Source organism: Gobio gobio, assembly GCF_949357685.1.
Source record: "Gobio gobio genome assembly, chromosome: 19".
NCBI classification, from domain to species: Eukaryota; Metazoa; Chordata; class Actinopteri; order Cypriniformes; family Gobionidae; genus Gobio; species Gobio gobio.
In genome coordinates this window covers 33,429,703-33,448,894 of record NC_137112.1, presented here as the reverse complement: position 1 = coordinate 33,448,894, position 19,192 = coordinate 33,429,703, and the positions used below count along the sequence as shown (strand labels likewise).

The 19,192-nt window shown below is 36.2% G+C and overlaps 1 protein-coding gene across 2 annotated transcripts in view; it reads left to right on the top strand.

Annotated features, from left to right (window-relative positions):
• Positions 1–19,192, top strand: part of dvl1b (dishevelled segment polarity protein 1b) — a 44,663-nt gene that overhangs the window by 6,311 nt on the left and 19,160 nt on the right. For both annotated transcript variants that reach the window (XM_079844719.1, XM_079844721.1), the window contains exons 2-3: positions 12,346–12,415; positions 13,496–13,617. In XM_079844719.1, the coding sequence (XP_079700845.1) occupies positions 12,346–12,415; positions 13,496–13,617 (192 nt within the window). The remainder of the gene's footprint in view (positions 1–12,345; positions 12,416–13,495; positions 13,618–19,192) is intronic.

The following is a 19,192-nucleotide window of genomic DNA, read 5'->3' as shown; positions in this document are numbered from 1 at the left end:
CCCTCAAGCCATGTAAATTACATTCTTTTTTCAGAAATATACAATCAGAGTTTTCTCTGGAAAAAATGGCATTTGGGGGGTAAAATATGTGTTATTTTGGCAGGGCTGCCTGCTAAAATTCGCATTCCTGGGTCTGTATATCACATAACTGGGGTCGCTTCAACCCGCGGACATGGAAAACAACCCGCGGACTTGGCAACACAGTGCAGTTGAGTTCTTTTGACATTTGACAACTAACGTTATGCGTCGCTCCGTTGCTCTGATTGGTTGTAGGTCTATCCAATTGAGGTCTTTCCTGGTTCGGTTGAAACACGCCCCATAATCACAGCCCAACGGAGCAGTATCAGACTCAAATTCTGACTAGAATTGAGTATGACGACGTCAGGCTAAGGGCTGTGACTTTACATTCGAAAATCGATTGCACAATCGATCGGACCAACCAACACAAGTTTTGAAAACGAAAATAGGGAATCAATTTTAACCAAATATGTAAAAATAAAATAAAGAATTTCGAAAGTGCAGTAGGCGTTGCGAAAGCTAAAAAGAGGATTCTCACCAATTTTACACTCCTATAGTTTCAATCGGCTGCTGCTGGTGTTTTGCCCAAAAAAAATGGAGGACAACGGCAATCAACCTGTGTGACATAAGAGACGAGTGATAACCCCTAATAACTTGAGGAGTTCGATATGGATGCACTTCGGGTTTTGGACTGTAGATCAAATAATGAAGAAGAAAAAAGTGCAAATTGTGCGATTGCGAGTTCCCATATCACAGCAGCACTACAACTATGAGGGGCCCTCTTTATGTTCGTCCTAATACCTGTTAGTTGTCCGTGGATTGGCCTATATTTTGGCGTTGAAAATGGAAATGTCTTTAGACATTTTACAATCAATTCAATGAACACTTAGGTCTCAAAAATCAAACAGGATTTTTTCACAAAAGTGACAGCCGTAATCAGAGTTATATTAATAAATGTCCAGGTTAATCCAAGCATTATAATGGCAGTGAATGGCTGCCCAAAATTTGAAGGCCAAAAAAGTGCATCCATCCATTATAAAAGTACTCCACACAACTCCGGGGGGTTAATAAAGGCCTTCTAAAGCGAATCGATGGGTTTTTGTAAGAAAAATATACATATTTAACACGTTATAAAGTAAAATATCTAGCTTCCTGCTGACCGCCTTCCGTATTCAACTTACGGAAAAAACGTAACTGCCGCGACGATGACGCCGGACCTTGCATAATCCGTTTGAATCGCGAGAGGATATTTTCTAACACAAACCCATCGATTCGCTTCAGAAGACTTTTATTAACCCCCTGGAGCCCTGTAGAGAACTTTTATAATGGATAAGATGCACTTTTTTGGGCTTCAAATTTTGGGCTGCCATTCACTGCCATTATAAAGCTTGGAAACACCAGGACATGTGTTAATATAACATTCTAGTTACTGTTACCCACGCCATAGCTGATGGCAGCTAAAAGGTTAACATCTTGCTAAATACATTTTGACCTTGAAGACATCTGCTGACTCTTCTTTTCAAATAGTAATAGACCTACCAGGAGCGTAGTTCAAATGATATCAATGCCATTTTTGTCGTTGAAGACAAAATACAACATTATTAGGGTAGGCTACTAATAATAACTCCGTTAAGCAACATTTATGGGCAGTTTATTTTTATGATGCATGACAAGACAACTTTCAACCACTGCAAACCTAGCATTGGCAATTACCGACTGTGAGAAAGCACAATTTTTTTTAAACTGGGGTGTAAAACAGCATATTTAACACCTACCAATGATAACTTTGATGTAATACGTTAGCATGTTTGCTATCCGGACGTATAAATCTATTGCATTTTATTGTATAATAGTACTCAGGCTTAGACATCTGACTTGATCTTTTGAAAAATATGACAAATCACTTTAAGTAGTGTACTTTTTTTTTATCATCATATTTAATTTTTGGGTGAACTATGCCTTCAATGTCAATGTTTTTGATTGACTCCCATATTTGAATACCATTTGTTTTAACAAAGTTGAAGAAAGTTTCCTATTGAAAGTCACTATGACTTCATGCTAATTAATTTAAACTTTCAAGACGTGGCAATGTTAACTTGTCATCAGTTCTTGTCTTACAAAAGTATGGGCATCTCAGCTTCCTGTTGCTACATTAACATTAAATTCCGCCATATCTCTGTATTTTCTGATAATTTTCATATAATTTGTATTATTTAGTACAAAACGTTCCTTTTTCATCAGTTTCCATTGCAATTTCCATTGCAAAGCACAGATTACATGAACTGGCATTCTGGCACAAACCTTTTCATTTAAATACAGGATGCTCACTTTACTTAGGTAAATACTATTCCTTCTGTCAGATACACATGCATGGGTTTATAAAGACTCACAGGTGGCTTATTCCCTCTATGCAGTACCTTTGTAACTTGAAAAATTACTTTTCATGTTCTTTTTCCAAAGTTTGCGTAACTACCTGTAACTCTTAAATTAATTGTGATTAATCGCATCCAAAATAAAAGTTTGGGTTTACATAATATAGCCTGTGTGTGTGTGTACTGTGTATAATTGTTATGTATTTAGAAATACACACACATGCATGTATATATTTAAGAAATATTTGCATGTATATATTGTATATATAATTTATCTTGTATATAAATATAAAAAAATATATATATATAACATATTTTTCTTAAATATATACATGCATGTGTTTGTATTTATATATACATAATAATTATTACACAGTACAAACACATATACTATGTAAACACAAACTTTTATTGCGATTAATCACGGTTAATTTTTCCCCAGCACTAATCCTTTTAGATTCTGATTCTTAAATTTTCTTTTGGTATCTTCTTTTTAAGACCATTTGGTTTAATTTCAGAGATATAGGGGTGTCCATGTGTAAATTGTTGAATTTTACACATTTTCAATCGTCAAAAAAACTAATGTGGGTCCGTTTGCATACATCTGACGTTTTGAATTATTTTCGCACAGCACTTAATCCTGGGATCATCATTCCAAACCCTGGGTAGAATTTATCCAATCATGATTGTTGACACTCCAAATATGCAAATAAGAACATTAATCCATGGAATGTACAATGTGAAATGTCATATACCTACAATTGTAATGGGATAACCCCAGGTAAAGTATGAGCAGTGTGAAACATGACATTTCTTTTGGTTTGAGACACTGAATAATAAAGTGAAATGTGTTACAAGGCCACTGACATCTGCAGTATCCATGTTTTTTGTGGATTTTATTAATGTGGTTAGCTATTTATAGATTATATTATGTGAATCTGAGCATATTGAACCATAATAAATGACAGAAAAGGAAGGAAGACTATATATTTTGACAATTGTTGTGTAGTCTATCAATTGTCACAAGGCTTTCTCGTGAGATGAGGCGAATTTCCAATGCAAAGTACACTCTCCCTTCTGTCAGATACACATGCTTGAATTAGTAAAGACTCCCAGGTGGATCATACCTGTTCTGCAGTATCTTTTCAAGTCTGTAGTTTTAAAAAAGGGTCATAATTCAATGAACTGTGTCCTGTCTTCAAGAGAAGAGTTTAAAGGAATAGTTCACCCAAAAATTCTGAAAATTCTGTCATCATTTACTCACACTCAAGTTGTTCCAAACCTGTATCAATTTCTTTGTTCTGCTGTACACAAAGGAAGATTTGGAAGAATGTTTGTAACCAAGCAGATTTCGGCCACCATTGATTACTATAGAAATGTATACAGGTTTGGAACAACTTGAGGGTGAGTAAATTGACAGAATTTGTGGTGAACTATCCCTTTAACTAGACATAAGTGATAAAACTGTGATTGTAAAAGTGAAAAAGTGTAAAAGTGACTGTCTCACCATGGAGATGTTTGGGCTTCTTAACTTCCTTCTTCTGGCACTCCATACGTCTGCCGATACCTCTGTTCCAGGATTAGTGAAGGAAATCATCCATGTGGAGAAGAAGGTGTCCTGGTATGATGCAAAGAGATATTGCATAAATAATTATGCACAACTGTTTTTACCCTCAGATAAGAATGAGCTGAAGAATCTCAGCAGTTCTTCCAGCCAGCTCTCTTGGGTGAGAGTTTATAAGTTTTTGTCAGCTTGGTACTGGGAAGATGAGACCAAATCCAGTTATTTCAACTGGTATGGAGAGTGTACCTCAATGAGCAAGGCTGGATGGTTTTATACCACAAGATGTGACACTAAACTATTCTTTGTGTGTAAGACGACTTCTGGAGATTGGGTCTTAGTCAAAGAAAGTAAAACCTGGCTGGAGGCAAAACAGCAATGTGAAACAGATCACGCTGGTCTTGCGATTATACGTACTGATGCGGACAACAACTTTATATGTGCTATGCTGAATAATATTTTGGCTTGGATTGGTCTGGCTACAGTTAAAGAAGATACTCCTTTGACAGAGACCTGGAGATGGATTGGAGACAACGGGCCTGTCACATACTCCAAGTGGTATAACTTTTTATTTTGTGCAGTGATTGATTGGAGAGGATTCTGGCATGACTGTGCTTGCTTTGAGGAACACCCTTTTGTTTGCTTCAGAAACACTAACACTATCCCTGTATTCTGGCTGGTCAATGAAAATAAATCCTGGAAAGATGCTCAGACTCATTGCAACCTGTTGAACATGAAACTAGTCATGGTGAAAACCCAAGCAGAATTGACTACACTGGTGTTATACATCCATGCCGTACACAGCTCTTTCATGGATAATCTTTACTTTTGGATCGGGTTGTATAATAAACCTTGGTATTCTGGTAATGGCCAATTAATGATCCAGTATTGGAACAGAATGCAACCGGATAATCTAAATTTCATGAATATAACCATATCACCAGACACACAAGCTTGTGGAGCTTTAAAAGATGGTGAGTTGTTCGATGAGATGTGTGTAGATCTACTCCCTTTCTTTTGTGAGGCCAATATGCGCTCTATGATCCTGGTGTCAGAACCCAAATCATGGATTGAGGCCTTGACTCACTGTAGAGACAGATATGTGGACTTGGCCAGTCTGGCATCAGTTATGGAACAGTACACGGCTGAGAATAAGGTTCAAAATGTCCAGAGTGATTATGTATGGATTGGGCTGAACTTTCTGGCGGGTAGTTGGATCTGGGTGTATGGGGATAATGTACAGTATGTGAACTGGGTAAAGGGTGGAGATCTACAGTGTCCAGTTGCGGGTCGCTGTGGTGCCCTCAGTGTGGAAAACGGGAAGTGGGAGGCCAGGCCGTGTGTGGAGAGACTGGAATTTCTCTGTTTCCAGACTTAGAGACAAAGGGAGACCGAAAACCTGCTCACTTACTGGAGAGTTTATGAAGTTTCTCAATTTTTATTTGTTTTGCATTTTCATAGTGGTGGTTGGTATAAGTACATTAAAATGTTGCTAATAAAAACAGAGAATAAACTATTCTGTTACAGTAGCGAACCCTGACTCTTGGACCTTGGCCCTCCCACCGTCTTTTTTCTCGGGGAAAAAGGTAAACTAAGCCTAAAATCAGCCTTAAGGCCAGCTTACATGCAACCGAAGCCGATGCATCATGACAGCGCTCAGACCAAATCACACATTAGCGACAGATACTTTCCGCATTAAAAAAAACTTCCCGACGTTGATAATAAATCACATCATTAGACTGGCACAGCAGCCGATTAAATATATGTAACAGACCATATTAAACTTATGATTTGGGGAAAATTAAACTATTATGCAGAATTAATGCATGGTCACATTTACAGACTGACCAGCTAATTCACTAATTCTGCAGAAATAACTGTTTTCTCAACTAAAGCTTAACATATAAAACCGTGGTAGCGGTGGCCAGAATAAAATCAATCACGTAACCTATTCGATTTTAAAAAATGTACCCAAACAGCAAACAATTCCAGCAGTAAAGCTCATCCAGTTGTATCGCTTATACTTTCTGTGGCTGAAATGAACAGCTTTGGCTTTCTGCTCAAAACTAAGCTCTGGTGTAGGTCTTCCTTTTCTGATCTCCAGCTTTTCTTTAAAAGTTAATCTTGAAAACGGCGTAAACAATAAATCATCAACTTTGTCCTCCTCATTATTGTTGCTTGCGTTTTCCATAGCGAATAGAGCTAGCTATTTATTTTATGCAATCATACCGATAACAAGTGCCACCCATTAAAAGGAACGATGTGATCGGTCAATTTTCCTGTCACTTGAAATTCGCCTGTCATTGACTTGTTATAGCTTGGCCCTCTGTAAATTCACAGCTGGACCACCAATCACAGAGCTGAAAGCGTTAGGCGGAAAAATTCTAATATGGAGTAAATGGACATCTATACAACACAACACAAACTGAATCGGCAGATTTTAAAGGTTTATTTCCTCAAAAAGATTTAGATGTTTATTGTCAAATAATAAATGACTAAAATAACATTTACATACTTTTTATAAAAAAAGTATACTTTTTAACTTTTTAAACTATTATTTAAAAGTTTGTAAATATTATTTTTTACAATAGTTTAGGCCCTCTAATGGATAATAATAGTGCAGTAATTGCAAAGTAGTGTAAGTTGTGTGCCTAATGCTTCTTAGTTTTAAAGATCCTAAACTAAAAACACTGTAAATTGTATTTAATAAATAGCAGTTAAGTTTTTGTTAACTCATGTTTAGTCTTTTGTGTAGTCATTAATTATTTGGAAAAATCATGAAAATAACTGATCTATTTTCTCTTTTTTTTTTTTTTTTGTATTTCACATGTGTAGAGTAAAAAAAATGGCATATTGATTGTGTTCTAAATTGTTTGAGTAGGTTCAAGTTAACAAGCAAGTTGATTTGTGAATTGTTCTGAATTTGGTCAACAAGTGTGAGAGAACCCAGACTATTTTTTGTTTTGTTTTTGTTTTTCAAATCTGCCATGGTAAATTAATCTCTCGGTTGGTTTGTCCTTTCATGCTTGTGCTTAAAGGAACACTCCACTTTTTTTGAAAATAGGCTACTTTTCCGACTCCCCTAGAGTTAAAAAGTTGAGTTTTACTGTTTTCGAATCCATTCAGCCGATCTCCAGGTCTGGCTGTAGCACTTTTAGCATAGCTTAGCATAGATAATTGAATCTGATTAGTCCGTTAGCATCTCGCTCAAAAATGACCAAAGACTTTCGATATTTTTCCTATTTAAAACTTGACTCTTCTGTAGTTACACAAGATTGGCGGAAAATGAAAAGTTGCGATTTTCTAGGCCGATATGGTTTGGAACTATACTCTCATTCCTGCGTAATTATCAAGGAACTTTGCTGCCGCACCATGGGTGCAGCGGCGCAATGATATTATGCAGATCTATGCTAAGCTATACTTTAAGTTCTACCGCCAGATCTGGAGATTGGCTGAATGGATTAGAAAATGATAAAACTCAACTGTTTAACTCTAGGGGAGTCGGAAAATTAGCTATTTTTAAAAAAAAGTGTAGTGTTCCTTCAATCTGTTCATGAAATGTATATATGCTTATACTGTTTTTTGTTTTGTTTGTTTTTTTAATAATCAATCATAATTGTTACAGTTTAATCTCTCTGAAAATGTGCCCCAATTAAATGATTTTTTTTATGTTTTAAAAAAAAAACATTTATCTTGGGAACATTAACCTCATAAAATCAAAGTTTTATACTGTCAATAATGGACTTGTAATTAAGCAATTTTGACTTGCGGCTACCAAGTCTGAATCAAAGGACTAGACCGACAAAAACATTATCTCATTCAAATCACAAACATTTCTCATTAATGTTAAAATACTCCTTCTGTATCTTTTGAGTTGAGGAGAATTTTTAAAGATTAGCTGAACAGACACAACACACTTTTCTCAGACACACTTTCTTCTTTCAGATACACATGCTTGAGCTGGTAAAGGCTCACATGTGTATTTCATCTCTTTTTAAGCCATAGCTTTTTAAATGCCATGTAAAATCAGCAGTAATGTATGACTAATAATATCATTAATTTGATGAAATTAATAAAAAGTGTTGAAACTAAAAAGTGTTGTTTTTTTTCTCTCAGTCTGGTTCACTGTGGTTCAATAAATAAAACATTGTGTTTTTATGGGCGGTTTTCCGGACAGGGTTTAAAATAAGACTGGTGTAGACCTTAAAGGGTTACTTCAGCGATTTAGCATTAAGCTTTGTATCAGTAGAACTGCAGTATTCAAATTATCGTACTTTCCCCCCTCATGTCCCCCTGAGACGAGAGAATTATGCATTTTTTTCTGGAAAAAATCCTCAGATGACGCAAATATCGTCATTTTGCGTCATCGGAGGATTTTTTGGCCAGAGGCTAGAGACTACAGCCAGTAGAAGGAGCTAGTTCCGCATGTTTTCAACCCGCCCATAGGGGTGTGATCTCACTTACAGAATGTAAATGCGCACGGCCACTCGGCTCGGGCATGTGTCTATGGCCCTTTCGATCTTGTGAACATACATTGGCTGTTGTGTGCACGTTAAGTCCATTAGGCCGCAGGGTGTCCCATTTGTCATTTTAGGTTTCGGAAGGATGCTCGTTGTAACGCCCAGGTTCTAGGAAGATGAAGAAAACTCAGGGTTTTAATAATAAGATACCAATTACAAGCCAACATGCGAAACAGTGTGCTCGTGCACACAGTACATGACAATGAACTGAAAACAAGCAGGAACTTAAATACACAGATGATTAACTAAAATGACGAACAGCTGTGATGAATGTGATTAGTGTCCATGGTGACAGATTGGGCCTGTCCCAAATGGCACACTTCATGTGCACTTTCGGGCTTGTGGACTTTCAATGACCGCTGCGTGCACGTGTCCGTTAAGTCCACGAGACCGTAGGGTGTCCCATTTGTCATTTTAGGTCTCAGAAGCAGGGCTTAAAAACGGAAAAAAATATCAATCGGTTCACTCCGAGCAGAATCGATATTATAGCGTTTCCGTTTTTGCGTTCCTCAATAAACATTACTGTTCCGAAAACGGTTTGATATGAAAAAATACCGGTTAATAACGTTATTTTAATTTAGCCTATACTTTAAACAAATATGTATAAATAGACTTATTTTCACTCAATAATAATATAACGCATGGTAATTAAACATGAATATTTATTTCATAACATTTTTAAAACCAGAAATACATGCATTAATTACAAAGCATAAACAGCAGACCTGTTTTAATGGAGCGTTAGACAATCTAAAGTGGCCCTCTTATGCCGAATTATTTTCAGAAGAGTGATAACATTCTTTGTACATTACTTTTTTTCAACACGACTTGTTTTAAAAATTGCATGAATAAAGAATAAATAAACTGGATAACCATTGCTCTTTTAATGCACCGTCAACTGCTAATTTCAAAGCAAACACTGCGCAACACGTCCTTGCATCACATAATCAAATTCAGTCAGCTAATAAAGCTTGATCATTTAATGCAATATAACATACCATTTAATACGAAGCATCAACCGTCTATATAGAAAACATTGACCTGTCCTTTATTGGCAATCTGAAAGACTATAGGACAAATGTTTGATAGATGCTAGTAGCCTGCTTGGACAGGCTTAAACAAAATAAGCCATAAACTAGCCTAAATCAGTCTATTTGAGCTTAAAGTCCGTACTGCTTATTTAAACGTTCGAAAAGAATGTCCTCCAATACCTGCACATTCATAGTAGACCTCAGCGGGGAAAGAAATGTACTTGAGGCATGAAAATGCGCGCTCTACACTGACTTGCGTACCGGTAGATTCATAGATGACGGGTGCGCGGGCATTTCACTCACGCTTGATCCGTCAACGTCACATGCTGTACTACTCAATTCATGATTGGTCACTGCCAAATTAAAATATTAAAGAGAACGATAAAATAACGTTATTAACCGGTTAATGGTCATTTCAAATTAACGTTTCTGTTCAGAACGATTCAAATTGATTTTGATTTTGTTTCCGTTTTTGTTCCTCTTAAAATTTCGTTCGTTTCCGGTTTTCGTTTTCGTTCCTTGAACCGGTTCAGAGCCCTGCTCAGAAGTGTGCTCGCGAGCGCCCCCTTTTAAGATTGATATGCACCCTCAATGCGCACTTCTGCAGAGCCCGCACTGGTGCGAGCTAAGCAGCGGACTTCTTCCCGGCAGTCAAAGCGGCATTACGTCGTGAAAGTGCGGACTCAGAGGAAGACCGTGAGGGTTTAGGGTGCCATTTGGGATAGGGCCATTGTGGCGGGAAAATGGAACAAAGGAACACATGTGACCAATTAAACCAACTGATAGTCCATGAAAACTAAAACAAACGGAACATAACCGTGACACTCGTGTGCTGGACAGATTCTTTATAGAGGAGTGCTCTCTGATCTCTTGTCGGGTGTTCTCCAAACTAGGGCTGTACGATTAATCGAAAAATAACCGAAACCGACATTCAGAACCTCTAACCGACGTATTTTTCCCATGACGGTTATTTCGGTTTTCACGTGACTCCGCCCCGTCAGTCACATCAAGTGCAGTTTGCAGGCACACAGATAGATGCAGGAGCAGTTACCTGTGTTTATAGATGCCCAGAATCACTATAGTAACTGCATGTTTTACACAGTTTATACAGGTCAGTTAATTGCTGTTCTTATAGCCTACGCGCTGACACGCACACACACACACACACAGACGGCCAGATCGCTTTCACTTTCGTGCTCATAAAGTTTGTCAAGTAAATGCGTTTAAAGGCTTGCCAGTTTCAACATTTAAAGCGATTGTGCACTATTCAAAAACAACAACGGACAATGTATCCGTTCAGGGCTCAGCTTTTTTCTGTGACACAGAGAGCCGAGCCATGTCGCGTCTCTGACAACGCGCGCCCTGAAGGCAGACCTCTCACCTGCGTCCTCACAAAGCTTGTCGACTCATTTGTATATGGTTTAAGCCCTGCCATTTTTCGACCATCAGATGTGTATTATGTTGAACTAATGCCTAATATATATTGTGACAAACGAGCACTCAGACAGAAGATCGCACATCACGTGAAGATCGCGCGCAGAGAGTAATGCAGTGTCAACGGCAACGCTGTCCTGTGACTAAAGTAAAGTCACTAAAGTAATCTCTTTTAATACCTTAATGAAGTAAGTACAAACCACATCTTCATAATGAATAGAGACGGTATGAGTAGGCTAATTCACACACACAATCACTCTCTCATTAATGCATTCAAATAAATGTAATGTAGGCCTACTGTGTTAATTTATCTGTATCTGATGTACAACAAGCAGAAATCTGCCCCATAGACAATAACTGCTGAAAGTGAACCGTTTCCTTCAGGTACTTTAAAATCACAAAGAAATGCACTTTCATTAGAAAAAAAAAATCCACCTTTAATGGTAGAAAATATTTACAGTACAAACCATATCAGTGAACTTACTCAAAAACCTTATGAGGGCAAAAAATGAAGAGAAAAAAAAGAGAGCAAAATAATCGTTCATTAATCGTAATCGAGGTAAAATGTTCAATTAATCGAGGTTTTTATTTTTGGTCAAATCGTTACAGCCCTACTCCAAACTCATCAGGTATTATTTACGCATCAGGAGAAGACTCAGAGTTGTTATCTTGGCAAAGGAAGGTTGCAAAAAGTATTGAACAAAAGGGTGCCATTAATTGTGGCCAATGTGTATTAGAGAAAAACATTTTAGAATGAGATTGAATGAGAGTTAGGTTTTTGCTCAAACATTTTTGTTATTGTTTTTTTGTTCATATTTGCCAAGGGTGCTAATAATTCTGATTACGACTGTATGTATCGAAGTAATACATGAGTCTTCTTTGAAACACAACGTTAATCTAAAGTTAACCTGCCTCCTGGTTTGTTTTAGTCCTAGAGCAGAGCAGCTCTAGTCTTCCTCCAGGAAATTAGCTTATTAAACTCTTGACTAAGTCTAGGACTATTTAAAACCATGAAAGACAAAGCAAATGTCTGTTAATCTGGTTTAAAGGGCAATTTTAGTCTAGGACTAGGCCTAATCTCTGTTTGGGAAACCAGCATAAGGTTGGCATAATTGAGTTGACATGTTCATGACAAGCTGTCTTGTGAGATCCTCACCATATGCCCTCTATTCAAATCTAGTTTGCAGTTAGCAACGTCAGTCTAAACAACACATTTAAACAGGATCACAGTTATTCATCACACAGCACATGAAGATGTTATCTAGTCCTATGAGCTCATTTGTCAGCACATGGAAGTAGATGTTGAATACAGTGACGGTATATGCAACAGGCACAACCAATCCAGCAGTTTCATATAAACACACTTCTAATTAATTATACATGCCTCTTTTTTCTTTGTGTCCCTGCAGGGTTGTCAAAGAGGAAGTCTCGGACGATAACGCCAAACTACCTTGTTTCAATGGGAGAGTGGTGTCATGGGTGAGCTCTGATAACCTCTGCCTTATATAACAACATCTGAATCAGAGTGGAAAAGGCAGGCAGTCATGCATGTATATGTCGTAAGAAAGATGCAGCACATGAGCTAAATACTGGACATCGCCAGTTTTAGTTCACCGATTCATCATTATACTAATTAAGTCTGAAAGGCACTTTGAAGTCAGACCGACTCTAAAGTGTAATGCATAATTCAGAACATTGCGTTCTACTGGATGCCATTTTTATTTAGTGCCTTTGAGGCTTTCGCTTGTTGTAGTCTTTTGTCATGAGTTTAGTAGAACTGTTCAAACATCCTGTTAAACAAACTGTGTGAGGGATGAAGAAGAGCCATTAAAACTTAAACAAAAAGCATCTGAACTTGACACTTAAACTTACTCAAAGTGTTCTCCCATAAATGTAAATTATGTCATCAGTTACTCACTCTCATATTGTTCCAAATCCATAAGACTTTCGTTTGTCTCCAAAACACAAAGAAATAGAGATTTCTGCCCCTCCATTTATAAGTCAATTCACCCAAAACTCTGAAGGTTCAAAACGTTCTTAAAGAGATTGTAAAATAAATCCATTTGAATCGAGCTGTGTGATCCAAGTCTTCTGAAGAAACATGATCGCCTTATATGATAAACCGATTTAATTTAGGCTTTTATTCACATGCATGTAAACATCAGCACACATACATAGAACACTCAAAAAAGGTATACAGAAGTCAACTGTACTTGCTTGACGCTTGAGAACAAGCCTTATTGGTTCAAACGTGCTGCCGTGACATGCGAGAATGAACCTCATTGCTTCTCGTATGTCAAGCAAGAAGGCTTGAGCTTCCATTTACCAAATTTCAGTGCTCTATGTACACTCACTGATCAAAGTTCAAAGGCGATCAATTGGATTTAACCACTTGATTCATATGGTTTTATTTTAAGTTCTCTTTATGAACATTTTGAATCTTCAGGTTTGGGTTTAGAACAGCATGAGGGTGAGTAATTGAGGACAGAATTTAAATTTTTGGGTGAACTAACCCTTTAAGTTCTTTGTGTTAATGTGCATTTATTTGTCTGTTTGTAGCTTGTATTGGCTGAGAGCTCCCACACAGATGGGATGTCGGTGTGCACTGACAGTCATACTGAGCTTCCCCCACCGCTGGAGAGGACGGGAGGCATCGGAGACTCCAGACCCCCCTCATTCCAGTGAGTAACATATGTATCCTGTGCAACAAACACTCCAGAACAAATTCACTAAACAGATGTGCCATTTGTGTGTGTGGTATTTCAGCACAGAAAACCTGAATCGTAGTGGAGTCATACTGTACAGTCCAAGCAAAGTATGCCACAAATACAGGGAGTGCAGTATTATTAGGCACGTTGATTTTCTGATCATATTTTTTTTCCAGGCACATTTGACCAATTCCAAACCACAGTAATCCTAATAACTACTATTGATTTAGTATTTAATAATGTATAAGTGATATATAATTGTTCATGAAGGCTGGAAATGAAAATCACCTTATATTCAGGTGTGCAGAATTATTAGGCATGTTTTCTTTTACAGATAAATTGAGCCAAAAAAGAGATTTAACTCAGACTGAAAAGTCAAAAAGTATTAAATGCCCATGAGAAGGATGCAATACTAATGCAATACTAGACATTGCAGTTAAGGCATGACCATTGGACAGTGAAATGCTTGTTGGGTCAGCAGGATCTGACAAAAACAGGTGGTGAAGAAAAGACACCTGTTAACTGCAAAATAATTAAGAATTAAGGTGAAGAATTAAGGGTGAAACCATCAGGAACCCTTTAGTCTCCAGCGCCACCATTTTCCAAAGCTGCAACCTACCTGGAGTCTCCAGAAGTGCAAGGTGTCAGGATCTCAGAGACTTCAGTTAGGTAAAGAATCCTAAAAAATGACCCCCACTAGATAAGAATCACAAGCTGAAGTGTTGTAAAATACATGAAGAAGGTTTTTTTATAGGCTTTATGGACAGACAGGTTGAGAGTGACTCTTGAAGGACCAGCACCACATCCTCTAGTACCACTGTTTGAAGAATTCATTTTTAGTCCATCTCTGCAAAACGGACTTCAGGATGGACTAAAATGAACTCCCAAAACGTACTGTCAGATTCTGGAAGATGAATTCTTCAAACAGTGGTACTAGAGGATGTGGTGCTGGTCCTTCAAGAGTCACTCTCAACCTATCTGTCCATAAAGCCTATAAAAAAACCTTCTTCATGTATTTTACAACACTTCAGCTTGTGATTCTTATCTAGTGGGGGTCATTTTTTAGGATTCTTTACCTAACTGAAGTCTCTGAGATCCTGACACCTTGCACTTCTGGAGACTCCAGGTAGGTTGCAGCTTTGGAAAATGGTGGCGCTGGAGACTAAAGGGTTCCTGATGGTTTCACCCTTAATTCTTCACCTTAATTCTTAATTCTTTTGCAGTTAACAGGTGTCTTTTCTTCACCACCTGTTTTTGTCAGATCCTGCTGACCCAACGAGCATTTCACTGTCCAATGGTCATGCCTTAACTGCAATGTCTAGTATTGCATTAGTATTGCATCCTTCTCATGGGCATTTAATACTTTTTGACTTTTCAGTCTGAGTTAAATCTCTTTTTTGGCTCAATTTATCTGTAAAAGAAAACATGCCTAATAATTCTGCACACCTGAATATAAGGTGATTTTCATTTCCAGCCTTCATGAACAATTATATATCACTTATACATTATTAAATACTAAATCAATAGTAGTTATTAGGATTACTGTGGTTTGGAATTGGTCAAATGTGCCTGGAAAAAAAATATGATCAGAAAATCAACGTGCCTAATAATTCTGCACTCCCTGTATACTATAATAGTCTGCAGCATTTTCCATCCACTGAAAATCAGTTAACATTTCATATTTTCTATATATATTTTTTTGTTTCTGTTGATATTGAATAGTGAATTGTACATGCTCATTTGTGCAATTTAGATTAGCTTTGCTGTCAATTAACACTAACTTATATAGAGTCTTATTAAATTATTAAATATCTATTTTTTTGTACTGTACATTATAATGTTGTAATGCCAATATTCACTTATAGCATTTAAAATTATACATTTAGTGTTTTATTTTTTAATTTAGACAGAATAATACAGACATTTTATATCTATAATATAGTATACCGTTCAAATGTTTGAGGTCAGGATTTTTTTGTACATATTAATACTTTTATTCAGCAGTGATGGATCAATCAAAACTGACAGTGAACTTTAATAATGTTACAAAAAATATTTATTTTTAACTGATCTTTTTAACTTTCTATTCATCAAAGAAATATATCACTGCTTCCACAAAAATATTAGGCATTACTCTTTTCAACATTGATAATAACAAAAATGTTTTTAAGCACCAATTCATCATATTAGAATGATTTCTGAAGGATCATGTGACACTGAAAACTGTAGTGATGATGCTGAAAATTCAGCTTTGCTATCACAGAGATGAATGACATTTTAAAATATATTAAAATAGACAATGTTTATATTTTAATAGGCCTATATTTAATTACATAATTGCATCATTAGCTGATTTGCATATATCCTTTAGTGAATCATGAGCAAACAAACATGAATTCTCCTCTTTTAATACACACGCTCAGTCAAACTCATTATCCCAAACTTCTGATTTATAAGAGATCAAAATTATGTTTGTTCCATTTGGCTCGATTCCAGGTTCAGTTGAAATGAGAAATGGTGATCTCTTGATATTGCTATGATATAATTGTATTATATAACTCAATCGTGTGGGCCTGGTCAAGTGTAATGTTTAGTGTTCTCTGCACGATAGTTATTTAATAGTTAATTGAATGCTGTCATTGTGTTTTATGCTCAACCACTGAAAACCTCCATTTATAGCGTGCACCAGATGTGCTGATTATCTCACATGAGTGCACACACACACACACACACATACACACTCGCATTACTGATACACTCTTTCCCTCTCACACATCCTGCATTCTGCTCATGCCATGTCACCTTCACCTGCACACACACACACACACACACTATATACACCTCCATGCTTCTTTGACACAAGGTGAAATCGGACTGTCTGATCACTCATGTACATGATTTGTCTCATTTACCTCATGTGGCCTCAAGTACCCCTTCATTGACCTCAAACCAGAAATGAGTTGATTTTTAACCAATACATATCACCATACTTCCCCAGTTGATTGATTACATTAAGAATTGAAAAAATTGTATTATAAGATTTCCAAAATGTTATGTTTAATATGCAAAGTAAGTATCTAATTAAACATGCACTAATTTGCATACATTTCCAGAATAGACATTTGAAAATTGGATAACGCCAGGTTAAAAGGGTTTTAACAGGTTTTTACAGAAGGGGAGTCTCTTTATCACTCCACAGATCAGAAAAAAAAAGTATAAAATCAGGCAAATTATCTATATATACACAAACAGCTCTGAATATAGATAGGAATAAAAAACAATATTTTTGGCTGTAGTGTCTTGCCTTAAAAAAGAATGTGCAATAAATAAATAAAAAATTATGACAATAATCACAATTGATTATTTTAATGTGTTGACGGCTCTAATTTTTTTATATTTGCAATTTCCGTTTTAAAGCAAAATAAAAAAAATTCCAAGAACCCCCTGAAACCTACCGAAGTAACCCCTGGGGAACGTTTACCTCCCTGATCTACATAATAATCTCACACACACACATGCATGTTTATGTTGTGGATGTAGGAATATCAACAGCATAAAGAGAGCAAATCCCTTTGGCTCTTACTCCCCCACTGGGCTCAGTCATCCAGAAAGCATGAGACACAAATGTTGAAGGGAGTTGTGGTAAACAATGAGTGGTGTATTTGCCCATAGCAGAACATCCCAGAAGGGACCTTTGTGAATCTGCTTCACTGTTATGCAACGACATGACCAAATATCAGATTGTTAATGTTTAAGATTTTAGTGTTCAAGCAAAGGGGGGACAGGGAGAGACATCTTATGCATCTTCATACAAAATGACAGATTTGACTTCATTATGTAGTGTAAGTGTGCATCTAACCAGAAGTGGACATAGTAATATATTGTGCAAGTGCCAATAGGGTACAGAAGGCAAGAGAACAGTACTGTGCAGATGAAAAGAGATATAAATAGTACAGTGATGATAGTGTATGAATGTGTATAAATAGAGAAGGTGATGTGAGTTTATTAAAATAGCAAAATAGTAAAAATGTTCAAGGACATGATTGATGTAGTAGTAATAATAATAAGGTATGATACATGCACTGTACACAATGCCTGTTCATTTTCCCTGTAAAATATACTGATTTATAGTTTTTATATACTTGCAAAAACAAATTTGACAGTATTTTACAGTAAAATTACATATAATGCAATGTTCTACCATTTGCAGTTTTTCACTGTATGTGGTAAGGTTACTTAGTAAACCAGTTAACAGGTTTTTACAGTTTAGATTTTTTTGTGTCTATAAAAGTTGCAACCATTTTTTTATCTGGAACATTATTGCAGTCACACTCTCACACATCTAGTTACTTGTATAAGGCAAGAAAGCAAAACAAACCATTTGGTTTGGATTATACTTGTATAACAGAATATATGAAGGCTGCAAACATAACTTTTTACTTGATAAATGTAAATGCTAAATGAGATCCAGAATAATGTGAGTTAAAATGAACCCATTGCTGGTTTGTGTTGATAAATACATGTAATACATGTGAGGAAACACTGATGTGTATCACTAGTGCGGTTGCTGTGATATTTCTGCCCTCTTGTGGCTGATTTTTAAACTGCTCAGAAAAGCACAAACTCATTGGATTATATAATTTTTGATGCCATGTCCTTAAATTCTAACATTGGTTGACTGATTCACAGCTTACACATCTGTATCACATGTTGCATCCGTGCAGTGTACCTCACATTTTTAGAACAATAATAATATGCTGTTATACTCTAGCATTAAAAAGTTTGGGGTCTAGTCTTATTTTCTGCAAAACTGCAGTTATTTTATCAAAAATACAGTACAGAAAAATGCTATAAAATACAGTAAAACAGGAATGTTGTGAAATATTACTACAATTTAAAACGTTTTCTTTTTTTAAATATTTTTTAATTTATTCCTGTGATGCAAAGCTGAATTTTTAGCACCAATTTGTCAGTGTCACATGATCCTTAATAAATCATTCTAATATGCTGATTTGGTGCTCAAGAAACATTTCTTATCATTATCAATGTTGAAAACAATTATTCTGCTTAATATTTGTGTGGAAACTGGGGAAAAGAAATGTTTTCAGGGTTCTTTGATATATAGAAAATTCAAAAGAGCAGCAATTATTTAAATATAAATATTTTGTCTTAACTGTCACTTTTGATCAATTTAACGCATCCTTGCTGGATAACAGTATTAATTTCTTAAAAAAAAGAAAGCTGTACATATATATATATATATATATATATATATATATATATATATATATATATATATATTTTTTTTTTTAATCAGTAATTAAAATTATTATTGAACCAGATTTTTTGTTACATCAATATGTTTGTATTAAAATAGCAAAAACTGAAGTGACTATTTTTTAATTATGAAAAAATATATTTTTACTACATGTACAGTATACAGTGGGGAGAACAAGTATTTGATACACTTGATACACGCCGATTTTGTAGGTTTGCCCACTTACAAAACATGTAGAGGTCTGTAATTTTTATCATAGGTACTCTTCAA